Raw genomic sequence first — 26,532 nt, 5'->3', positions numbered from 1 at the left:
CACACTTTGAGAACTGATGACATAGACCCATCATCTTTCACAGACACCGGCACATTTAGGTTTGCAGCAAAGGTTGTTTCTCTTCATTTCCAACCAGAAATTTTCTTTGAGAAAAAAGGCAGCCACCAGTTAAAAAATAAATAAATAAATAAATAAATAAATAAATAAATAAAAAGCTTTATGGTGTTGATTGCTGGTGGCAGGCTGGATATAAAGGGTGTCAAATGACTGATACCTAGGGAGAACTAAGGAAATACCTAGGGAGAACTAAGGACTTTGGAATGAGTGAAAGCTGACAATGAATTTTAGCTCTATCTCTGTTAACTCATGACCTTGTGTAAACCAGACTTCAGACTCTCACTTGTACATTCACAATAATGATGGCTACATAGTTGGGTTGTTTTGAGAACTAAATGAAAAACCTAGGTATAGAGTGGAAGTTTCAGAGTTTAGGCACTAATTAATACAAATATTTAAAAAGAAAACCTAAATCTGACCTAGTTTTCCTACATTACTAAGATCTGCCAGATGTGGAATAAAATCAGTTGAAATCCCTTTTCACTGCCAAAGGATGTCTACGTCCTGACTCACCTACCCTGTGAAACTAGGTATAGATATTAGCCAAAGAGGGATAGTAGGGAATGCAGGAAAATGTGAAATTCAACATGTTCAGGTGGATACCTATTCTGGATCATTCTGATTCTCCTTAAGTGTTATTGGTGTCATCTTTGTAGACACTAAAAAGCTTGACGGAGTCCTCAAAAACCTTGACTGAGTCCTTAAAATAGCACTACGAAGTGCACTTTATCCAGTAGAAGAGGGTTTCCTTAAAGACAAAAAGACATCAGTGGTACCATCACATACCAATTTTTGAGATTGCTGCACATGAAAGGAGCAGGAATTGGGTTTAACTGGTTGCTTTATTTTCTTAAATCCTTCCATATTTCCAAAAGGACTTAAAGTGTCTGTTTAGAACATAATATAATTTCTTTGAAAAGGAAATCAACAGAGCCAACACTTGAAAGAAACAAGACATTTTTTTTTTCTCACAATCATTCTATAGAGGTCTTTGCCAGCTCAGCCACATCCTTCCCACTTTGGGTGTTCAACTTCCTCAATGTTAAAATTAATTTTACTAATGTCCTAACCACTTACACAGGGATAATTTTAAAACTCTATTGTAAGAAGGTATAAACGCACAACAAACGGTACAGAGAATAGTGCACCAATTCTCTCTTGTCCATCAGCCCAATTTGGGGAACATCGACATGTAGCACAAACTCAAAAAAACTTAAAATTGATGCCAAATCTTGGACTTGACTGTGTAATTCTCAGAAACAAGAAGCTTTCTCTTTTTCAAAGAAAATGGAAAATTCCAGTATTGCAGACTAAGTCTTTCGACAAATCCCATAATAGCAACTGGGCACTTGCCTGGCTTGAGCCAAATCTTAATGTTCTAGATCCATCTCTCTGGTGCATTCACTCTTCTTGTGAATATTTTAATATTTGTGATTTAATCTGAGAGGCACTGGTTATCAAAATCCATTACTCAGTAATGGTTTTTCTGATCTTGCAGGGCAATTGGAGGAAAGAATATGGATTCCCGAGTAGGAAAAGTCTGTTTTCAATTCCAGCCTTACCCACTAATAGCTTGACTGACAGTGACCCCATTAAGTAACCAATACAAACCTCAGTTAGTTTCTATTTTAAGACACAAGAGAAAGTTTGGAAGGTGTGCTAAAAAATTTGAAAAAAAATTAGCTTGTGCACTTCTTATTTTTATTTATCATTATTATTATTACTTTGCAGTGCTGGGGATGGAACCCAGGCCCCTGCACATGGTAGGCAAGTGCTCTACCACTCATCTGCACCCTCAGTCCAAATTTGACCTTTGAAATACTTCATAATGCACAACTAAGAAGAATAGAATATTAAATAAATACTAAGCCATGTGAATGCTTTATTTTCCTTTTATCATAAATACTTCAAACTGCAGCCACTTTATTGTATAAGAAGAACTAGTGACTTAGGTACCCATGTTATAAAACTATTTTTTGATTCCAGACTTTTGCTAGTTGTTTGACCTTGGACCTATCACTTAACCTCTCGGGGCCCTGGTATCCTGTATAAAATGAAGAAATTGGTCTAGGTGATCTCAAAAGAGTTGCCTATGTTGTTTTATATATATTTTAGATGTATGTACTTTTATTTTATTTATTTATTTATATGTGGTGCTGAGGATTGAACCCAGTGCCTCACACATGCTAGGCAAGTGCTCTACCATTGAGCCCCAGCCCAGTCTCTTCTATATTGTTTTGTTTTATCTTTGGAGCTCCTAGCCGAGGAAGCAGAAGTTTCAGAGTCTCCTGCTGTGAGATCTTCCACTCATTTATAAAATGGGGACACACTGATTTCATAAGATTGTCGTCAGAGTCACAAGACAAAGGGAGTCTGGCTTCCAGTTCAGTCACTGTTCATTCTGTTACCCTCTCCCTTCCTCCCTACCCCATGGTCATAATTGTCATGACTTTCCTACTGTCACCAGTAGGATTAGTGGAATAATGGCCTCTGAGCAATGAATTTCTCTCCTGTGCGTTTTTGGGTGTCAGCCACCACCACTGCCGTGACTTAGGCTGGCCCTCAGGCAACATGAAGAGATTTTTGTGTGTGTGCTCTAAACTCTTGATGAAGTGAGGAAATTGGCTACTGAGTGTTTATACAATGTCCCCACCTCTCTTGTTGTGTTTTTAATGTAGCACAATACCTCTCATTTCTGGAGGGAAGGGGAGAGACAGAGTAGAGTGTGTGAGTGTGTGTGTGAGAGAGAAAGTGTGTGTGTGTGTGTGTGTGTGTGTGTGTGTACTTGCACACCCATGAGTGCTAATCAGAACCAAGACTAGAGTAGTGATTTAGTGGGGAGAGGGGCTGCAGCCCAGCAAATTATGTAATCTCCCCGACTCTCAGTCTCTATTTGTAAATTGGGAATGATAATAGTTCCTACCGTTGCATGCAAATTATACGGATTAATGCACCTCAAGAGTTTAGGATGCGCCTGGTGCCTTTATGTATCCATAACTATTAGCTGTTTTCCTTCCACCCAGTTGCCTCCATTAAGGACATGTGATGAGGCAACAGGAGCTGGAAAAAGCAATCCCTCCAACTCAGAGGCTTTTGAGATGACTGCAGAGGGTCTGGGAGATTTTCTAGAACTCAGATCAAATCATTTTGAACCCCTCCTTCCCTCGGCTCTCTGTACCACCGGGTCTCCTCCAGCACAGGGAAACACAGAACAAAGGAGAATATGGTGTTGGTGAGTGGGATCCTGGGTGCCACAGACAGCATGTGCAGGGGCATCCATTCATTGCCTCAGTACTAGGAAACAGACACCAGCAACCGTCCCAGGTCAGGGGTGACGTCTTGGTGCTGGGGAAAGGGATTTCAACAATCTCCAAACAACCTGAATCTCCTCTCTGCCCCAGCAAAAAGAAAACTGCAGTGTTCTTTCCACCAGAATGAGTGAGGGGCACCTGAACCAGGTTGAAACAGGGCACCACGGTCAGGGGCATCTCGCCCATCACTCTATTAGCTTCCATGCAGGAGTCCCACCCAACAGGAGCCAGGAAAGGAAAGAGTGTGTTAAATGAATTAGACACAGTCTGAGGGACCTTCAGAGTACCAGGGGTCCATGTGGAATTGAGAATTTGGAATGGAAAGGGCTGATCTCCTCCATCCAAGGGTGGGGACTTGAATCGTGGATGGTTTTCTAGGTTATGACCTTGAACAAGTCCCTTCAACTCCTGAAATTTAGTTTTCTCAGCCAAGGAATGGTTACACACACACACACACACACACACACACACACACACACACACACATCTCATGGCAGAGGGAAATAGCACATGTTGTGAGAAATAGATCAACTCCGTAATATTCCATAACATGACTTGTAACTCTCTAACTCTAAAGCCGGGTACCACCACCCGGCACTAAGGAAGTGCCCATTCAGTGTGATTGTGGTAATGATTCTTATTTAAGTGGATTTGAGTAGAAGATATGGAAGGAGTGGGAACTCAGAGTGGTTCATCCCAGAGTAACAAAATGATTTTGGGGAGTGGGGAATTCATGCTGAAGTTGGAAGGGATGATCTCATGGTTTAAGATGAAGGAAACTAATAAGCACAGGGAGATGAAATGATTTTTCACGTTGCATGATTTTTTTCCCCACAGTTTTTATTGGTGCATTTTTACACACTTGTACATGCACACAATATGACCGTGGCATTTGGCCAGTATCCTTCTCCTGTCCTTCCCCCGTCCCAGTCTCTCTCCTCTAGTGTACTGATCTCCCTTTGAATTCCATGAAATCCCCACACCTTGCTTTCCCTCTTCCTCTCTGCCTTCCCCTTAGCTGAGAAATCATATGACCCTTGGCTTTCCCAGTTTGGCTTATTTCTCTTAACATAATGTTCTCAAGTTTCTTCTGAGAAACTTCATGTCACATGATTTAGCAGCTGAACTGAGTCAAAAGATAGGATTTCTACATCTTAATACAATACTCCTTCTATATTAACACTTCTCATAATGTCTCTCTGAGATGCCCCAGACAGTGGAGCAAAGGGCAGAAAGAAGAGCTGCATAGTGTTAACTAATATTAAAAGACAGGCATAAACGACGGGCTTCCATACACATGTTTAGAGCTCATTTAAAAAAACATTTAGTTATCAGTGAAACTTCATTTTTTTAATTTATATGTATGCAGTGCTGAGCTGAACTCAGTGCCTCAGACATGCTAGGCAAGCAAGCCCTCTACCACTGACCCACAACCCTAGCCCTAGAACTCATTTTAAAAAGGTAGTCTTAATGTTTCTAAAATGAAAAATTATTCTAAAGGTATAAATATAACCTAGATTTAAAGTAGATAAGTATAATCAATCCACTTGCTATGAAGGAGAGTCCTTTCACTCTTCATAGCTGTTGAGCTTGAAGCAGTTTTCTTTTTCATTTTTACGTTTCTATGAAATACAGTTCACTCTTTCTGTGTTTTGCTAATTGCGTCCACCTCCACAATCAAGGCCAGTCCCACCAGTCCCAAGGATCCCTCCTGCTGCATCTCGTAGGCAGCCCCTATCCCCACTCCCTATTCTGACCTTTTCTTTACCCTGAGCAACCCCGACCCATTCCCATCCCTATAGTTTTTCCTTTTCCAGAATGTCAAAAGAAGGGCATCACAGAATATGGAGCCATTGGGGTCTGAAAACAGTTTCTTTGGTCTGTTTTTTATTTGTTTGGTTAGTTTTTTTTTTTTATTCTTTTTTTTTTTTTTTGGCAGAATTAAAGATTGAACCCAGGGATGCTCTACCACTGAGCTGCATCCCCAGTTCTTTTTAAATTTTATTTTAAAATTTGACTTTATTTGGGGTCTTGCTAAGTTGTCAAGGCTATCCTCAAACTTACAATCCTCCTGCCTCAGCCTCCCGAGTCACTGGAGTTATAGTGGTGTGCCACCTGCACCTGGCCTGGCAAAGCACCTTTTTAATCTGTCTTTTGAAAATAAAAAAACCATTCTGTATGTTCCAAGGTGAATATGGTCGTTGCTCCTCTGGCAGCTTTAATAACTGTTCAATATTGGTTCCTTTTGGCCCACTCCCCCTCCCCATATGTTTTTTATGTTTCAGTAAATATTAGAGTCAGGTGGACCTATAAAAGGATTGGGGCTGTAACCCAGTGGTAGAGCACTTGCTTAGCATTCATGGGGCCCTGGGTTCTGGGTTTCATCCTCAACACCACACACACAAAAAATCTAAGTTTATTTTGGTAATATCATTCACTTGGCATCATAAACTAAAGCTCAATGCAGCACTTAATTATGACTTTGTTAAATGTCACATACTTTTTATTTTGCATAATTTGATAATCATCAAAGCTGTGTTCTACTTTTATTCCAGAGACATGTGACAGACCCTCAGAACTTCCCTCACGGGTCCTTTCAGTGGATTAGATCAAGGCAGAGTCCCGTCCTGAGCACATGACAACACCCCACTGTGGTTTCTTATCAAAATTCATACAGAAGAGCTCTCTGTCTAGATTTGTAGGTGGCTCAAGGGTTTTTTTCTCCCCTGTCAGTTGAACATCTTAGTGGTTGGTGTGGATCTGAAGAAGTCCATAATTCAGAATTTCTAAAATATTGAAATAACTACAGCCCAAATGAAAATACCAACATTCAAGTACTTAAAAATAAAACCCTCAATACCTAAAAGCAAAGTGGCCTAAAGTGGCCCCTGACAGAGAACGGTACAAAAGCAAGGAACCGAGGGGCCGACTGAAGGCCTGTGGTTTTTTATTGTTGTTGTTGGTTGGTTGGTTGGTTGGTTGGTTGGTTGGTTGGTTTGGTCCTGTGCTTTATTTTACAAATTTATAAAAATGTTGCATTCCTGTCTACCCTATCACATTGTGACCCCCTGCTCCCAACACACACACTGGGACTTGAACTCAGGGGCATTCTACCACCAAGCCACATCCCCAGTCCTCTTCATTTTTTTTATTTTGAGAGATGGTCTCGTTAAATTTCGGAGTCTGGCCTCAAACTTTCGATCCTCCTGCCTCAACCTCCCAGGTCGCTGAGATTACAGCCTCATCATACCTGGCACATTCTTGAACTTTGATTGGAATAAGTTACGTAGAGAAAACCATACATGTCAGAATTGAACACATCACTGAATTTTCAAACTGCTTGTTGTCTGTATGGCCAGCACCAGAAATCATGTTCCCATGACTCCTGGAATCCCTGAGGTTCCCTTGAAGTTACTTCCCAGAGTAATAACTATTCCTGACCCAGAAATGAGATGTCTGTTTTTATATCACTGTATGACTTCCAACCGAGGCCCAATGCCTTTCATCCCAGGGTTCAAGTTAATTGGATGTTTCAAGAAGAAGTGCTAGACCTAGATTTCCTGGATTTCTGCATATTCCATGGAAATGGGCATGGGAGAGTCAGGAGATGCACCCACACATCTCAGGCATGTGGCTGGACTCTCCCCATTTCTTCTGGTTTTTTAAGTTTATTTGGGTGTTTCTCCCATTTGCAGAAGACCGTACACAAAACTGCTCTGCTATTCTGTATTAAAGATTAGACTTGTGATAGATAGAGACTGACTTCTAGCATTAGCAGCCTATTTAATACCCCAGGACAGTCTGCAACAAGTGGAATTTATCGCTGACCTTGAGCAACCTTTGGCCTGCCTAGGGTTTGCAAGTAGGGCTTAAATTTGGACACCAGTCCTAAGTGAGCATGATTTCTTATTTTGCTGCTTTTATGTGGAATCGGAGGGGAGGTTTTAAAAGCGCAGAATAAATTCTTGATTTGCAGCCAGCCCGGTGCAGCCTGGTCCCTTGTTCTAAAGGTGAAGACAGCATTGTGCAAGATGTCTAATGAAGTCATTAAGGAATATTTCCTAGCCAACAAATACCACAGCACACTGTGTTCTGTGATCTTCGGGACCTGCCACCAGGGGGGATCCGCTCTGTTGTGTTTTTATTTGACACAGTGTAAAACCAGGGAAATGCCATTGAAATGTGAAATACCTAATTCAAGCTGTCAACAAATGCACCTAAATAAGTAGATTGCAGAAAAAAAGTTACCACTTGGTGTCTCTAAGTGTCACAAATAACAGAATCTCTGAAGTTTGTGGAATCCAGTAAAACTTAAGTCCTAATTTAAAAATTGTTTTATTCTAATTTGTTATATACGACAACAGAATGTATTACAATTCATAGTACACATATAGAGCACATTTTTTCATATTTCTGGTTGTGTACAAAGTATGTTCATACCATTCGTATCTTCTACATGTACCTAGGGTAATGATGTCCATCTCATTCCACCATCTTTTTTACACCTCTTCTCCCCTCCCTTCCCCTCCCTCTCCTTTGCCCTTTCTAGAGTTCATCTATTCCTCCCATGCTCCCCCTCCCAATCCCACCATGAATCAGCCTTCCTTATAGCAGAGAAAACATTTGGCATTTGGTTTTTTGGGATTGGCTAACTCAACTTGGCATTTGAACTTGCAAACCCATCAAAGCAGTAACTGTGCATATAAGTGGTATCTGAATTCATTTGATTTAAGGAAGCCAAACATGCTTATCTCCGTGGTAAAAGTGACTTGTAAAAGGTTATTTATAGTCTAGGTTCAGTGTAGTTAGTCAGCTATTGAATAGTTGTGCTGCTGTCTTAAAGTGATATGGAAGTATTTATTTTTGTAAAAAGATGTTTTCTAAAATAAAAGTTTTTTTTCCTGTCTTCTTTTTTTTTTCCTTTTTATTACCATTGAAAGAAAAATTTAGTGTTATTCACAGTTCCCCTGGAGCTCAGAGGCCTAGCTAGTGCTTTATGCAGGGCCACCTGGCAGAGCCCTGGTGTCAGCTTGGATGCACAGATCGGGGAGGGGAAGACATTTGTCACACACTTAAAAAACATAGCATTTCCTTAATGTTAATGGTAGTTAATTGCAGGTGTGAGATTTTTGTAGTGTATACAGATTATTTTACTCTGATGGTTTTTTTGTACTTTTATGTATTATTTGAATTCGTTCTTTAAGAGGGTCCTATTTGGGCTGGGGTTGTGGCTCAGTGGTAGAGCACCTGCCTAGCATGTGTGAGGCACTGGGTTCAATCCTCAGCACCACATAAAAATAAATTAAATAAAATAAAGGTATTGTGTCCACCTACAACTAAAAATAATTTTTTTTAAAAAAAGAGGGTCCTATTTTTCACAAATAATAGAATAATAGCTTTAAGAGGAAAAAAGTAAAGTGTCACAAGGTAAGTGAGTTAAGAGTGTAACACTAGCTACTGTGGGCGAGTTGGAAAATAAACGGCTGCTTTTTTTGAACTTTGCTTTTAAAATTTTTGAAACTTAAAAATAGAGAAAGTGGCTATTATTTGGTGAAAAAAATAAACTCTTCTTACTGATGCATGACACATGGCGATTGAGATTACATAGGTAATACGACAAAGTATTGGTCCTATCAAGAGATGTTCAGTAAAAGATTTCTATGAAGAATCAATGTTCTCAGACCTGGTTCCATATTACCATCAAGTAAGGCATAACAATAAATAAATAAATAACAATGCCCAGGCCCCATGCCTGACCCAGGCACTCAGAATACCTGGGAGAAGGGCTCAGGCTCTCATGATTTTGAAAAGTCTATAAGTGATTCTAAGGTGCATCCAGAGTAAAGAAACAGCCATAGGCATACTTTGGGGTTTGTTCGTTTGGTACTAGGGACAGAACCCAGCAGCACTCTATCATTGAGGTGCATCCTCAACCCTTTTATTTTTTATTTTGAGATAGGGTATCTCTGAGTTGCTTAGGACATCACTAAGTTGCTGAGGCTAGCCTTGAATTTGTGATCCTCCTGCATCGGCCTCTTGAGTTGCTAGAATTACAGACTTGTGCCACAGTGTCCATCACTGCTACAGAGATGAAAACCAGAGTTAGGAAAACTGAAGGATAGAAGTTGTTAACTTGACCTGTTCATTTCCTACCTCTTGCAGCTGATACCTACTGTTGAAAAACTCAGCTAAGGCCAGGCATGGTGGCACATGCCTATAATCCCAGCAGTTCTGAATGCTGAAGCAGGAGTTCAAAGCCAGCCTCAGCAACCCTAAGCAAATTAGAGAGACTCTGTCTCTAAAAACTAAAAATAAAAAAGGGCTGGGGATATGGCTCAGTGGTTAAACACCTCCAAAGTTTAATCCCCTGTACCTCTCCACAAAAAAAAAAAAAAAAAAAAAAAAAAAAAAAAAAAACTCAGCTAAGATTTTTTTGTAGGAGAAAAAGGACTTCTTAAGTTTCGTGGCTTGAAAAAAGTTTTTCATGATTCTCTGAGTTCTTCTGATCAAGGACATCTTGATTGGGGCCAAGTGGTCCTGGATGCAGAGTCTCAGCAGTGTGGCCTGACCTCTCTGCGCCATCTGTTCTTCTCCAGTAGATTCACCTGGGCTGAGTCACTTGGTGGCCTCAAGGAGAAGGCAAAAAGCACATTTTTTTTTTTTTTTGAGTCTGCTTATGTCAAACCAAGTCACATGGCCCAGGCCAGACTTAAGACGTGAAGAAACAGTCTTATTTTCCATATAAAAGCTTATTTTTCCACATCTTTACCAGTTTTATAATCAGCTGTCCTTGCTTAGCAGCATATGACCTCATGGTTCCCCCACGCACTAAGAACCTCTTACCATCGTTTTGACAGCAATATGCCACCATCAGTGTGCCCTGTAATGTATTTAGCGAAGCCCTAACTTCTGAGCAGCTTAGAGCTCTTATTGGTGATCAATTGTTTCACAGACCGAGCATCCCTAATGGGAACATCTGAGATCCAAAATGTTCCCAAATCAGAAACTTTTGGAGGATTCACATGATGCTACAAGTATAAAATTCCACACAACCTCCTGCGACAGGTCACAATAGAAACACAGGCATAAATGAAATATATTTCATTCAACTACCCTCTGGCTATGTGTATAAGATGTATACACATAAATGAATTTCACATTTAGACTTTGGGTATATCCTTGAGATATCTCAATACACACACACACACACACACACACACACACACACACACACATACCACATTACAAAATCCAGGAAGAGCTGAATCAGTTTGGGTCACACACAAACTGGGTGAGGGGTTGGCATAATTAATGGTGAGAAATACTCCTTTGGCACTTCCCATGTACCAACCACCATAAAGTGTATTACACATTTCACAGCAAATCCATGGGGTACATGTGCTATTTTACCTTAATTTGCACCTAGGAAAACTGAGGAATGGAGAGTTTACCCTGACCCCAGTCTCGCAGTTAGTCATTGACAGAGTAGGTGCTTGAATCCAGATAGGCTAATGTCTGAATTTCTTTTCATAAATTCATATTATACTGTCTCTTAAGTAATAATTTACAGATAACTTTCTTAGGACAAATTCCAAAAGTTTAAACTGCTGAGTCCAAAGAGATGCACATTTTAAGGAGTTTTGATATAGAATGTCATGTTGTTCCTCAAAATTGCACCAGTACACACTATAAAAAGAGAAGTGGTTATCTTTGGGTTTTGACATTAGTAACTTCAGACCTTGTTTTCTGATATTGGACATTTGCATAAGCCAAGGTACAGAGAGCTTCAGGAAGATGGAGACCCATTCAGGAATTCCCAGATGAGTGGCAGGAGAGCTGGGTGTGTGTGGACAGTGATGAAAGATGAGGTGGGCAGTGTGGGAAGACGAGGCCTGGAACCCAGGGTTGCAAACCTCATGCCTACAGGGCCAGGCAGAGTGCGATTGAGTGAAACATGGTGTGGACCAGGGAGGCGGGAAATTTCCTGACTGCTCATAACTCCAGTAATTGTCATCAAGGGACTCTGGGAGTCTAGACTTCCATGGGAAACTTTTTTTTAGCATTGATTCAATTTGACACCCCCCCTCACTGTAGGAGTCGAACCAGAGAGACCCACCAACCAGCTTTGATTAGGAGCTGCCAGCCTGCAAGACTGTAAAGCCCTTGCATACCATGGTCAGCCTATTGGTATCTTCCTGGACTGAATTGATCCATAGCGTCAAAGTTATGCACCCAGCCCAGGCTGCAGGTCTGCAGAGCTGGAAGGGGTTAGCTGGATTAGTGACTATCAGACAGCTCTGTGGTAACATTTGGAGGGAGGAGAAAAGTGTTAAGCTGGGTGCCAGGAAAGCAAAACCAGAAGTTGTTAAATGAGTAATGGGATGAGGAGTGGAAATTCTATTGAGAGGTGGTTTGGGCACCTGCAGGAGAGGTCTAGGACCATGGTAAGATCTTGCTTTCATTTGTGGGAGAATGAGAGGTTGATAGGTATCCCAAGCTTGCTTGATGAATCAGATGCAGGGCAGACCATGCAAAACAACCCACACTCCAAAATAGGAGAATGACAGGATCAACCCTGTCTGTAGAAAGAGCCAGCTGGCGATACTGTCAACAATGTGGGTAGACTGTAGGCAGAGACCGGCGTGCAGGCAATTAAAATCGCCATGGTGAGAGTTGTCAAGTACCTGTGCCAGGAACAGTAGGGCACCTGTATTGCACAAAATTTCAACAGTCATAGCTAGAAGGGATTAATTAGTAAATCTGGGGTAATCATGAGAGTGAAAGATTTGGAAAGATGCTTTGGTTTAGCAGAGGAAAGAAGGCTAACTTGTCAGGCTCGAAGTCTGAGATTGGGTAAACCAAAAGCCTTTGCCACCTGGGAAAATTTTTTCCTAATTGAAGGAGCATTTGACAAATGCTAAAGGTGATAAACCTATAGTGAAAGGCAGGCAGAGGGCCAAGGTCAAGGTCAGCACTTAGGTCAGGTAATGAAATCCGAACTGCTCTGTGCCAAGGAGTGCCCATGTTTCCACAGGTTCCACTAACCTTTTGTGTTTCAATCCAGAAGACTGACCAAGAAAGTCTTGAGAGAAGGTGTTTGGGCTGCTACTAAAAATATTGATAAATGCAAACAGCTCCATGGTAGAGCACTTGCCTAGCATAATTTTCCCCTTTTAGATATCCTAAGTTGCAAACTCCAGGAATATATCATGCATGGCTTTACCTATAGGAATCATGCAAAAAAGCATTTGGATAAGAAAGTTATCTTGAAATGAAATCAACAAGTTAGACCAGGGATGTAGCTTAAGCAGTAGAGCACCTCCTTCATGCAATTCCTAGGTTATATCCCCAGCACAGGGCGGGGGGTGGGGGGATCAACAAGTTATTAAGCACCTCCATGCTCCTGAGTAATTTGCATATATTCTCTAGGCTCTAGAGTACATGTACAAAGGGGAACACATTAGAAATTTACTAAAATTGCTCCAATTCTAAAATTCTGGGGTTTTCTTCCTTTTTCAACTTCACCTTTTCCTTTTCCAACTAAGGGAACATCAATTTTTTGGCAGTTATCAAAGATACAGGCAGAGATGTCATTAAGGACGCTAGGCCTCCATCTGCAAACTACAAGACTCAAGAAAACATCACATTAAACAGGACAAGACCTCAAGGGTTAAAAATCCTAAGTGATTCATGAAATGGTAGTAGATGAAAAATATGCATCTTTTTATTTCTAAAAATAATCCTAATTAGTAATTAGAAAAAACCGGCTATAAGTTATTTGACACTACATTTTCCTGTTATTAATGCTCAAGTTTTTTATTAATGAAGATAATCAGCCATGAACATTTAGTATGTTTTTTCTTTTGTTGAATCAGCCTTTGGAACATTCACAAACACAATTACTAAGTCAATGAAACAAATATGGCTCAGATGTTTGTTAAAAACAATTTTTTTATGAAAACATAAAAGCAATACAGTGTTCAAGAAAGTTCTATAAATATAGGGAAAAATTGGCATTTTCTATGCATGCATTTCATATGCAAGTATTTGTGTGTGATGTCTTAATAGTATACAACTTAATATATATTTTTTTTTAACTTTAGATCACTTATTCTTAACTAGAAGTTACCTTGCCCCTCAGGGTATGTTTGGCAACATATGCAGAGATTTTTGATTGACACACTGGGGTTAAAGATCTTCTGCTAGTTAGAGGCCAGGGATGCTGCTAAATGTCTTAGACCATATAGGACATCCCCCACAACAAAGAATTACTTGTCCTAACTGTCAGTATTGCCAAGGCTGAGAAATCTGCTTTAGACACAAACCCAGTATATATATCTTCCACTGATATATGATTTATTACAAAACCCGTTTCTTCCACAGAGACATGGTCTTCCATGATTCTAATAGGGAGATTGTTTTCAACCATTTACTGAGCAGTTCATTGCTAAGCATAATACATGTATTATCTTATTTAATAGGGTCAGTTCTCCATATCTATTGGTTCTGCACCTGCAAATTCAGCCAAATGCAGATCAAAAATATTGGAAAAAATGTCATTTAGACTGAACATTTATTTTCTTGTCATTATTCCCTAAACAGAACATGACAGCTACTGACACAGCATTTATGTTCCATTAGATATTACAAATCACCTGAAGATGATTTATAGGATCCTGACAGAGCACAAAGTTTATATGCAAATTCTCCACCTTTTTATATAAGGGACTTGAGCAGCCTTAGATTTTGGTAACCAAAGAGGTGAAAGATGAGGGTCCTGGAGCTGACCACTCAAGAATACAAGGGATAATTAAAAATGATTACAACATGTCTTCAAGGAGTTCAGTAGTTGTTCAAAGTCATACAACTGCTAAGAGCAAAGACAGATTGGAAATCCTGTCTATCTGACTTCAGGGCCAGTGCTCTTAGTTATGTATAATAATGTCAGAGTTAACAGCTTTATTTCTGCATTTCAAAAATTATTTCCTTGGGCTGGGGATATAGCTCAGTTGGTAGAGTGCTTGTCTTGCGTGCGTAAGGCCCTGAGTTCAATCCCCAGCACCACAGAGAAAAAAAAAATTATTTCCTTGCCGGGCGAGATGGTGCACACCTGTAATCCCAGCAGCTTGGGAGGCTGAGGCAGGAGGATCATGAGTTCAAAAGCCAATTTCAGCAACTTAACGAAACCCTGTCTCAAAATAAAAAATAAAAAAGGCTGAGGAGGTAGCTCAGTGGTTAAGTGCCCCTGGGTTCAATCCCCAGTAACCCCCACTGCCAAAAAATAATTATTTTCTTATTTTGAAGATGTTAGTATAAAGGACCAAAGGGAATGGCAATTATAGTGGTTTTTCCTATATATTACTAATATGTTACTGATTTTCCAGGATTGTCCCAATTTCCAGCACCACCATTAAATGGTGAGAAACTCCTTTTGATACAGTCTCCTCAGCACTGACTATTCAGCATTTAATAACAAAATTCCTTGTTTATTTAATAAGTGCAAAAGTACATCTCTGGCCGGAAATCATAAGCATTTGCTGGAACTGGACACCACACAGATCTCCCCAGATGAGGACCAAACCACCTGAGAACACTGAGGAGCCCGGTCAATGTAAATAAAGCTTGCATTTCAAAGAATCATTTTCATTTATTTAACAAATACAGTTATTTGACCAATAAAGACTGAACCTCAAGAAAAACATTCCTGGTTACTCTACAAACTTTATCTCAAATGTTCTGTTTACATATGCCTATGAAGAGCAAATGAGAGAACTGAATTTTGTAGCTTGAAATATTTTCTCTGATAATATTGAGTGTCCTCTTTTTGCCCCATCCTAGAAATGACAAAAAGAAAAAATAGGCCTTTCTTGGGAGTACTTCTGAGTCAAGGGTTCAACCCTCAACACACCCCATAATGGCCCTCCTAGACTCCTGACAAACAAGGGTAATAGTAGTCATAATGGTAACAATAATAATAGAATCAGATCCAGAATTTTTCAAGTAGTAATTTTGTCATTACAATAGACAGAAATCACTTTGGTAGTTTGTGAACCAGTATTTTAAAAAATGAAAGGAGACTAGACAGCAAAATAAATAAGCACATTGCATGTCATAATCCTAAGTATTCTCTTGTGAAACTTCTGTTTGTTTTATGTGTGTGTGTGTGTGTAGGAGAGACAGATGATGTAATTTTTCTTTGCTGTGGGTTGCAGAAAAAAAAAACGGATCTAATCCTATCTGCTTCATCAGAGAGGTGGGTCTCAGAGATGCTAAAAGATGCCCCAGGATACCTCAGCTGATTAATAGTAAACTAGGATGAGAACAGAATTCCTTAATCTTGAGGCCAGTGTCTATGTCATCAGCGAGTTTGGCCTGTCAATCTTGGAGGAAAAAAAAGGAAACCCAGTTGGGTTTAGCAGAGCCTATTAGGGAGTAGAGGGAGTAACTAGATGTTGGCACAAAGGATAGAATTGGAGCTTTGAGAATCTCTGTATCTTTTAACCCACACCAAATTAAATTGCTTAACCAAAGAGTTGGCATATTGTATTTGGGCTATTCAATGTTTGACTTGCCATTATCGCCTCAAAGTAATAACCAAATGATGTCTGTAAAATATTCAAATTGAGCTGTCACCAGAAATCTTTATTTACTTATTTATTTCCATCCTGTGCTGCTGGGGATCAAACCCAAGGCCAGGTGCATGCCAGGAGAGTGCTTTACCACTGGGCTAGCAGGACAGATGTGGAGAGTGGATGATTAATGGCCCCCTAGGCCACTGCTTTGGGGCAGACTGAAATGAGTTGGCCCTTGCTGGGAAGGTAGAAGAAGTACTTTACAAACATAAGAAGTAGAACTTGACCATACCCTAAGTTACGGTGGCCTTTGGGGAAACCCAGGCAGAAACTGGGCCTGCTGGATCCACACACAAGCTAAGTTGTTCTCACCTCTGGGTTGATGGGGCAGCCCTTGCATTGGGAGTGGGCACTCCTTCGTTCCTGGTGGCCAATTGCTCTGTGCCATCAAAGGCTCGAGGAGGACTGGCTTTCCTCGGACCACGGCTTTTCTCCATGATAGATGGACATAATAGGTGTCTTCCAGAAAGTGACTTTAAAGGTCTATTAAGAGTAGGGAATAGGGTGTAGCTCAGTGGGAGAGCACTTGCCTAGCACGGGCAAGGCCTGGGCTCCATCCCCAGCACTGCAAAAACATTTTTTAAAAATGTATATATTCCCAGAACTGAGTCCACGTTAGTTAAATTAACCAAAGGTTATAAAGGTAACAGATTGGATCATAAGAGCAGATTTGGGGTGAGATGGGAAAGCAAGTAAGAGACCAACAGTAAAGGGCTCTGCTCATTCCTGCCATCCCCGCCCCTCCCCCTCCCCTTCCACTTTAATAAATGTGATATTTTTATACACAAACGTGGATAATGTTTAAACATAGACATTTCTGAGCAATTGAAGCTTGGGATTTCATTAACAGGAAGTTAATAGGTGTGTATGTTTGTTTGAAAGGCAGTGGATCATTAATTATACATGTCACAATCTTATCTCTTGAATAATGGCATGTGTTTCAGGGCGATCCCGTTTGGGAGGATCAATATTAATGAGAATGAAAGAGGAAGGAAAATGCCTTTTCAAAAATGTAGCCAAAGGTTAAGAGACATTTTGTCTTGGGAATGTTTTATTCACACATTTCTGATGCTGTTATTCAAACCAAATAGACTTGTAAACATTGCTCATGTCCTAGTCTTGTTGACGTAAGTAAAATAAACCAAATTCTTTCTTTGCTTATCAGACTCCTGTCCTCAACCTCCAACTCAACCAAGGCAAATTTTAATTTAAAATTTTTTTAGTGTAATTAAAAAACAGGGAAGCTTCTCTCTGGATAGGCAAGCACTAAAATAATATTTGAAGTATTAAAATGCAAGTTAAAGTAATAGGGAGGAATGTTACCTAATAAAGTGTTTTTATTGAATACTTCAATGCTTTTCTTAAATACTTTCAAGTTGGGGGGAAAAAAAAACCGTCCTGTATAGAGAATTACCATTAAGGATCCATGCTATTTATAAGGAGGACTCCGGCAAAATTTGGTTTTAGTTGGGTACAATTCTGGATTTAGGTCATCCTATGATTATCGTGTAACCACAGGGCAAAAGAACAGAGCTGTTTTTCCTCTGAAAATGCACGTGTTTTTATTAATGTTTTTTAAAGAGGAAAAGTTATTTGAAATGCCTAACTCCATTAAATTTCTTTTGGAGTCTTTTTTTGTCCAGTTAATTTTCTTATTAAACAATCTGCTTTGTCTTCAGTAAATTTTTTTTCTCATTAGCGTGTGAACTAGCTTTCTATTTGCTACTCCAACAACAATTTACCACCAACTTGGCAGTTTCAACAACATAGAGTTCTGAGGTCAGTAGTCTGATCTCTGTGGATTGAATCACGGCGTGGGCTGGGTCACAATCCTCTCGGTTGGCTGTGGGTACCATCTGCTTCCTTGCTTTTCCAGTTCCTAGAAGCAGCCCACACTCCTGGTGGCCCCTTCCCCACCCTCAATCCACACATTAGTCCGGCCCACCCACAGGGCACCATTCTCACCAACTCTTCTGCCTCTACCAGTGCTGCCAACCCTTCCCAGGACATCAGACCCACCCAGAAAATTCAGGACGGTCCCCCAGGGACAAGATCAGCTCCTTAGCAATCCTCCTTCCCCTTTGCCATGCAACAGAACATATTCTCAAGGTTCCAGGGGTTTAGATGTGGACATTTTTGTCTGTATGTCGGAGTTTGGGGGGAATGGGGACATTATTCTGCCTATCCTAGAATGTCTTATTGATATTTAAGAAGCATTTTTTAAGAGAGGGATTGTTGCAATTTGGGGACTGATATTCAAAAAGTGCCATTACATCAAAATTATGTTCTGAGATGGACGTGGTGGCACACATCTGTAATCACAGCAGCTCAGGAGGCTGAGGCAGGAGGTGGCTCAGCGGTTAAGTGCCCTTGGGTTCAATCCCCAGTACACACACACACACACAAAAAAATATGTTCTGATCATATCACTCTCAGGTGGAAAATGTTGCTGCTCTTATGAGGCAGGGTGTTCCTCTTTGGATTGCATTCATATTGATTTCTAGATACAGTTCTCCTTTTCCAGTAATTACTTTTGTATTATTATCTTTGGGCATAAATTCTCTATATGGTGTAATGAACCCTTTAATCTGTAACCTATCTAAAATTTATGGACATGAAGAGGAGTATTCAAGATGGCTTAACCTTGTATTTCTCAAATTGGTAAATCCTGCTCCCCAACAGGACAAGTGACAATGTCTACAGACATTTTTTTTAATTGTCACAATTGTGGGGAGAGTATGGGATGCTGCCGAGTGCCTTACATGCACAGGATAGCCCTACCCCACCAAGGATGATTCAGGCCAAAGTGTCCATGGTACAGAGGTGGAGCGACCCTGGCTCAGAAAGATGGAAACCTGAGACACTTCACCTCTTTTAGTTTTTGAAGCTCTTCACATTTCAAAGACTTAGTTATTAGGCTAATATTTAATATCTAATGAGTGAGTTGATAATGGTATGTTGATTAGAATTGGAGTTGTTCATTAATGGAATTAGATATAATACTAATTAGACCAGGGGTCAGCAACTAAGTTTGATCAAAAGATCAACTAGAAGTTAACAAGGCAGTTGGATCGGTGCACCTCAGTCCATGGGAAACGTGAAAGGTAATACACTGAAAGAGAATAAGCACTGTCTGGATGCTTATGGATGAAATCGATGCCCTGGTCTCCTGCTTCTCATCTGTGTTCTTCTCTATCCACACTGCAGGAGTCCCTGGTTCTATGCCAAACGCCTCGTGGACCGGTAACCTCAGAGCTGTGAAGTGGATTGACATGGAAGATAAACACGGAGGCTGCCATGGTGAGGCATCTGTCCCCTGCTTTGGGCCACAGTGCTTGTTGCTGTTGGCATGAGGCGGCTGGGGGCACGAGAGTTCTCGTGCAGAGAGAGCTAGCTGCCCATACGTTTAGACCAACCTGCAAGCTCCTACAGAGAAGCCAGGGGCTTTGAGTCACAGTCTCTTGAAAATCAGTTGAAATATCTCGCAGACATTCCCCAGCTCCCAAACACCTGCGGAGAGGGACAAGTAGTTTCCAAATGATAGCAATGCTGGCTTCTTTAGAAAGTGAGCAAGTTCCAGCCCCTTACTGCTTGTTCCTCTTGCTGTTCCTTTGGGAGTGCAGATTTTTAGGAGAAGTGAGGTCATGTTCTCATCAAAGGCGAGCTGCACCCCTATCCCTCAATCATCCTCTCTCCCACCTGGCTTGGAGAGCTCACAGTGGCAGGTGACACTAAAGAGAGAAGGTTCCCCTTCAAATGGAAAAGGACTAGAAACCCTATGTCGTTTTCATGTCTATAGAATCTTATGGAGAAGGATTTTTATCCATCCTGGGGTTCACTCCATTCAGAATAGTGCCTGACACCTGGTGGGCAGGTGTCTGCTGCAGCTGTCATGCCTCAGGAGCACAGAGTGGGAGGTGGAAGCAGCAGATGTTAATTTTCTCAAAGTTCTGGAGGCTGGAAATCCAACAGCGAGGCGTCAGCAGGGTCTGTCCTTTTAGAGGCTCCGCCTTTGCTGTGTAAATGAGCATCTTCTTATGTGCTCACATGTTCTTTTCATTGTGTGTGCCTGGGTCCTAATGTCTTAAAAGGACCCCATCAGATTAGATAAGGCCCTACCCTCATGACCTCATTCTAACTTAATTGCCTCTTGAAAGATCCTGTTTCCACTCTGAGGTGCTGGGCAACAGGGTTCAACACAAGAATTGAAAAGAGCACGGAATTCAGCCCTTTCACACCATGCAATAAATATTTATTTGGCAAGTGAGTGGTCAAGGGAATGAATGAGAACATGGAGGTCAGCCTTTTCTCCCTAGGGTGACCAGGCTTTGTGTCCACTCTTCCATTCAGTCTGGGCTCCCTTCATCAGTCCATCTTATCTACACCTGTTACAGGTGAAAACCTTCAGTTACTACATTACACCCAACCTCTTTCTCGACAGTCCCCCTCTGCTGTGAACAGCTAGCTCCTTATATAGGCATTTCCATCTATTCGAAGGCATATTCATATCTTTCCCTTCATCGACCCATGTGTTCCCCAGAGGGTAGAAGGCTTCATCTGCCTGCATTATCATGGCCTGTTCTCCCCGTTGGAAGGAGGAAGATGGGGAGGAGGTCATTTTGCTCTTTGATCTCTTGAGTTTTCTTTAGAAAACTGACCCCAAGCCCCAGTCAGGTTCCCAATATATGCAACATGTAATCTTCTCCAGATCTGGAAACCACTGTCTCTCTCCCTCCATCCTGGACCCCTGCAGGCCCCCTCTGTCTGTTTCCCCAGCTGTTACACAAGAGGACTTCACCGTCCACACCAGATGATGTAGAGGGCAACATTGCCTTCCAGCTCTAGCCTTCCCTGGCCACCACAGAAGCCCCCATCCCATAAGTAGAGTCACCTGCAGCCTCCTTGCCATTACTGGTGTCCAGGGCCTGTCAAAGTAGAGAAGGTGTAACCTAGTTGGGCTTACATTTTTGTAGGGATTCTTACTGATCACATGACAGAGGGGACCTTAAGAGTTGGCCTGTTATGGTTTGGATATGAGGTGTTCCCCAAAAGCTCCTGTATCAATGCAGGAATTTTTTGAGGTGAAATGGTGGTGAGAGCTGTAACCTAATCAGTCTGTCTTAACAAGGCCAACAGAGGGAGATGTAGGCAGATGGGTTGTGGCTAGAAGAGGTGGGACATGCTCTGGAAAGGCTGTCCTTCCCCACAGCCTTTCCCCGACCCCTGCTTTCTTGCTAAAGAGAGATGAGCAGCTTCCCTACCCCACACCCTTCCCCCATGATGTACTGCCTCACCTTGGGCACAGAGCAATGGAGTCTGTGGTTATGGACTGAGACCTCTGAAACCATGAGCCCCCAATAAACTTTCCCTCTTCCAAGTTGTTCTTGCCGGGTATTTTGGTCACAGCAATGCAAACCCAACTAAAACATGGCCCTAGCCAGGGACCTACCTCAATGTTCAGGTCCGCGTAGCCCAGTTCCCTCTCAGACAAATCTTTGATTCTTCTTCTTTTGGTACCCATTATGCCAAAGAACGTCGGAAACCTTTTATGGTTACAGGCATAATAATTGTCCTCCAAACCACAATATATAGAGAAAAAAAGGGCAGAATCCAAAGGAGGTAGAACATTGCATGTAATGTAGTGACTCAGTATTATAATCCTGTTCTCCTTGTCCATCTAATTTATGTTAACTTGGTTTCTAATATATCCTGCAAATGCTGCAGATTTCATCTTGTATAGTCAGTTTTATCATGTGTTTCTTCTGTTCAAAAATCTTCAAAGATTATTCATGCTTATGGGATAAGAGGGCAAACCCTTCCTTCTACATCACTGGGCCAACACGTGTTCCATTATGTGCCAAGGAGCGCCTCTGGAAATAGCTTCAACTTCCTACCATTCTTGTCTCTCACCATGCATTCCCAGAAGAATTTCATATTCTAACAGAAAACTCCCACCTCTACAATTTTTCCAGAGGCCTTTCCTCCAGTCTGTCCCAAGCCACCCTCTACCCTCGATGCTGCCCAGTTCTCCCCATCCACCCTTCTCCATGCTTTCATTCCACAACTACTAATTTAATGTCTGAGATTTGCCGGGCACTCTTCCAGATGCAGAGGATGTAGAAGTGAGCTTAATGCTATGAAGTCCGGGCTCTTCCGGAGGTTACAGTGTAGTCTGGGATGCAAGTCAATAAGCAAAATATAATTTTCCTTCTTGGCACTAATACATATGTATCAGTTGGTGACAAGTACCAAAGAAAACAAATCAGGTGTTTTAGTCAGCTTTTTTGCCACTGTGGCTAAAAGACCTGACCAGCACAATTGTAGAGGAGGAAAATTTATTTGGGGGCTCACAGCTTCAGAGATCTCAGTCCATAGACAATAGGCTCCATTCCTTGGGGTTCAAGGTGAGGTAGGACATCATGGTGGAAGAGTGTGGCAGAGGGAAGCAGCTCACAGATGATCAGAAAGGAGAGAGAGAGAGAGAGAGAGAGAGAGAGAGAGAGAGAGAGAGAGAGCGCGCTCTACTTGCCAATACAACTACATACATACCCCAAAGCCACGCCTCCAATACCCACCTCCTCCAGCCACATCTCACCTGCCTTCTTACCACTCAGTTAATTCCATCAGATGATCGATTCACTCATTGGGTTAAGGCTCTCATAACCCAATCATTTCTTTTCTAAACCTTCTTGCATTGTCTCACACGTGAGCTTTTAGGGGACACCTCACATCCAAACCATAACATCAGGGAAGAAGGAATGGTGGTCTCGGGAGGCCTCATTGAGAAGGTGGCTATGAAGCAGGGTCCTGAGGGTGTCCTGGAGGGAACCCTCAGGATATCTGGTGAAGGGTGGATGGGAGGAAGAGGAAGTGGAGATTCTCAGAGAGCCCACCTTTGTGCTTGGGACTGGCAAGGAAGTGGGTGTGGCTGAAGTGAATGAGCAGAGGTCAGAGTGGGGAGATGTGAGTCAACAAGGCCAAGTGTGGCTAGAGTCTGAGTCTGAAATGCCACTGTCAGGCTCTTGAGTAGAGGAGACGAGTTCCACTTGTATTTTAAAACAACCTCACTGGCTGTGGGGATGAGACTGTACTGACAGGGCAATGGTATAAGTCAGATAGGAAGATGGTGGAGTCCCAGGGTGCTGGCCATGGAGGTGGTGAGGAGTGGTCAGATTCTACTAATATTTTAAGGTTGAGTGTGTATAATTGCTGATAGATGGGGTGTGGGACATGAGAGAGAGTGGAAGAACCCCACTCTCACCCCTTCCCTGGGATTCTGAATTACTGTGGACTCCGATGGGTAAGACTTAAAGAGGAGGTTAGTAGAGAGGAGATTAAGAAGTCCAGCACTAGATAACACAGTAGTGCACACCTATAATCCCAGCAACTCGGGAGGTTGAGGCAGGAGGATTGCAAGTTCAAGGCCAGAATGACAGCTTGTGAGACGCTGTCTCAAAATTTAAAAAAAAAGGATGGGGCTGTGGCTCAGTGGGAGAGCACTTTCCTAGCATGCACAAAGCCCTGGGTGTCATCACCAGTACCTTAAAAAAAAAAAAAAAAAAGAAAAAGAAGTTCAGTGCTGACATTACATTCTGAGGCTTATTACCCATCTAAGGAGAAGTGTGAAAGTTGGCACTTGGAAAAGCTAGACCAGAGCCTCAGTCCCAGGGAAGAGATTTAGCCAACATAACCCATAATGGCCTCTGCCATCTGTACCCTTCCAGAACTTCTCACCCACAACTCTCATTCTCCAACATATCGCATACCTCGGGACACTTACTATGCCATTTCCTTGTGCTATTTAATTCTCATCTTTGTCAAATGCATAATTGTATCTCTTGACCTCCTAAGGGGAGCTTAAGCCCCTCCTAGACTGGGACTATCCAGTCACACTTCTTTGTACCTCCTAACACTTGGGGCAGTGTTACCTACTTGGCAGTCCATTCTACCTTTCCGCCCTTGACTTTTGAGAACAAGCATGTTTTGACTGTATTTTTGTTCTGTCCTTTGCAGGCCACTACGTACATGGCATTTGTATCTATGGCAACGGAGACTTAAAGTGGCTGATGAATTCACAGAGCCTGTTTGCTAACAAGTTTGAGCTCCATAAGTATCCCCTTACCGTGGAATGCCTAGAACTGAGGCTTCGAGAAAGAACCCTTAATCAGAGTGAAACTGCCATCCAGCCCAGCTGGTATTTTTGATCAGCAGCTCACGTCTGCAGGGAAATTGCAGTTGGACAGAAGAGACCTTCTTTGCAAGAGATGGTTGCAGGACCACAGTCATGGCTTCAGGACCTGGCCACATAATTATGCTTAAAATATCCACTGGACACTGTGAAACACACTGACAGGATGGCTGGGCAGAGCGATCCTGGCCCTTTTGGCTGGTTTGGCAGCTTCTTGTTGCTCACCTCTGGGTTGGACTATTCCTATGATCAATGACAAATTTAAATACCATCGGATCTTTGCACCAGATACTCATAATATAAATATATTCTAATAGAGAGTAGGATGATAGATATCCTATTTAGGACAAAAAAAGAATTCAGTTTCTTTAAAAAAAAAAAAAAAAAAAGGAATCCTCTATAACATCTTAATGGTCTTTACTCTGTGCTTAACCACACATGGGCACAGAGACAGCTTTCTGGGTAACTCAACAATTTGTTCTAAACAAAAATAGATCTTGTTCATGAGTTTCCACACTAACATTTTCAGTTTACTCATGTCTGAAGTTCTGTATGTAGTGTAAAGCCATTAACGAGACAGAGGATGTGCTTTAAGATAGGAGTCACCGTCCTCTGCTTCAGGGAATGGACCTTGCGGGCACATAATGTTTCTCCATCTTATGCCAGAACATTCTTTGATCTTTCTTGCATGTTTTTTCACTGAGAACCCTGAAAAGTCCTCACAAGAATGAAGGCATTCCTAGAGGTGCTATTACATGAGTCTTGTCTCAAGTTGGAAACCCCCCAGAATGAATTACTTCTTCTGTGACTCCCTTCCCCCTAAATTATCCTACTTGCAAAACAGACACCAAATTCTGCAAGGCTTTTAACTACACTGTGCTATTCTCTGAGTAGCTGTACACTGCTTGGTGTTGATGGGAGTGCCTTGATTTTTAAAGGCTTTTAATTGTGGGTGACTTGAGTGTCATTTATTCCTCACCCATTCATTCAGCCTGCATTCAGGGAATAGTTCTTGAGCATTTATGATCCTTTAGACCCATGCTGAGACAAGAAGAAAATGAAGATGGAAGGTTTTTAAAACCTTGGGAATAATGTTAATAATGAAAAGCCTGGTCTGGAGAAGCTTACAAAGTTTTGTATTGAACACATCCCTAGGCGCAGTTAACTATTGTGGAATCAGGTCAAGGGAATCAGTAATTACAAAATGAGGGTTAAATTAGAGATCATTTGAAAGAGAGGAGGAGGATACAGAATCTGAATCGAGCGTTCTAGGCATTCTGCTGGCTCCTCAACATGTCTCCTTTCATCTACCCTCATGGGAGTCTCATCAGGGCAGCATGAGCCACCCCCATTTTGCAGATGAAGTAACTGAGGCTTGGGTTAATCAGCATTAGTAAGCACATTCTTTGTCTGAAAATTGGGATTCTCTTACTGGTCTTCATTTCCTGAGCTGGCATATTGAGAGAAGATGAAATAAAATGAAATAAAGCCATATTTACTATACCAGAGAAGGTAGATTTTAAGCATGGTCTCAGTGTTAATATTGAGAAAAAGTTCTGGCACCTCAGAAAGATGTGAAGTCTACTCTAGTATTCCTCTAATCCACTGAATTCCTAAATATTTATTTATTCTAATGAAAACAATTACTACAACAGATGATAGATTTAATTAACACAATTTTATTTTTTTTCTATAATTGTTCCTATTGAATGTTAATCATATTTAAAGGGAATGACTATGATAAAACTTTCTTTTTCCTGCTACTGAAAAAAAAAAAAAAAGGAACTATATTGGGCAGTAAAGGGTCGAAGGGTAGGAAACACATCCAGGGTCAAGAGTGAAATCTAAAAATGGTCTCTTTTCAACTTATTAGTTAAGTGAAACACCTGAGTAGAAGAACTGTTTTACACTGGATCTTACTCATATAGAATGAGATGTTTTTCTGGAATAGAAGATGTTTACACATCCCTTGCTGGTCATCTCTCCTATAGCTTCAATAATCTTGGAAGGGTGGAGTGGAGTGTTCGAGCTAGTAGATTTCTGCTAGCCCATGGAGAAGCCCTGAAACTACTGTAGCCATGTTTGTTTTTGATAATGTTCTGTGTTTTTTCTTGGAAATAAATTAATATATTGTTTTACACCTTTGGGGATATTGTGTATGTTTATTGGGTGGTTGCTTGAAAGCCGATAAGGACATTGCTTTATCAGCTTTCTCGCTGCTGTGACTAAAGGACCCAACCAGAACAACTGTAAAGCAGGAAGGTTTATTTGAGGGCTCAGAGTTTTAGAGGTCTTCGTCCATAGAAGGCTGGCTCCAATCCTC

The 26,532-nt window shown here is 41.4% G+C and overlaps 1 protein-coding gene across 4 annotated transcripts in view; it reads left to right on the top strand.

Annotated features, from left to right (window-relative positions):
- The window catches only part of GCNT2 (glucosaminyl (N-acetyl) transferase 2 (I blood group)), an 81,206-nt gene extending 54,881 nt beyond the window's left edge, over positions 1-26,325 (top strand). For all 4 annotated transcript variants that reach the window (XM_081295262.1, XM_081295264.1, XM_081295263.1 and 1 more), the window contains 2 exons: positions 19,229-19,321; positions 24,035-26,325. In XM_081295262.1, coding sequence (XP_081151388.1) covers positions 19,229-19,321; positions 24,035-24,225 — 284 coding nt within the window. In that variant the 3' untranslated portion in view covers positions 24,226-26,325. The remainder of the gene's footprint in view (positions 1-19,228; positions 19,322-24,034) is intronic.
- The last annotated feature ends 207 nt before the right edge of the window (positions 26,326-26,532 follow it).

The sequence above is a fragment of the Spermophilus citellus genome (assembly GCF_964194105.1).
Source record: "Spermophilus citellus genome assembly, chromosome: 5".
NCBI lineage: Eukaryota > Metazoa > Chordata > Mammalia > Rodentia > Sciuridae > Spermophilus > Spermophilus citellus.
Note: the sequence above shows the minus strand (reverse complement) of the source record. Positions and strands in the feature narration are given on the sequence as shown.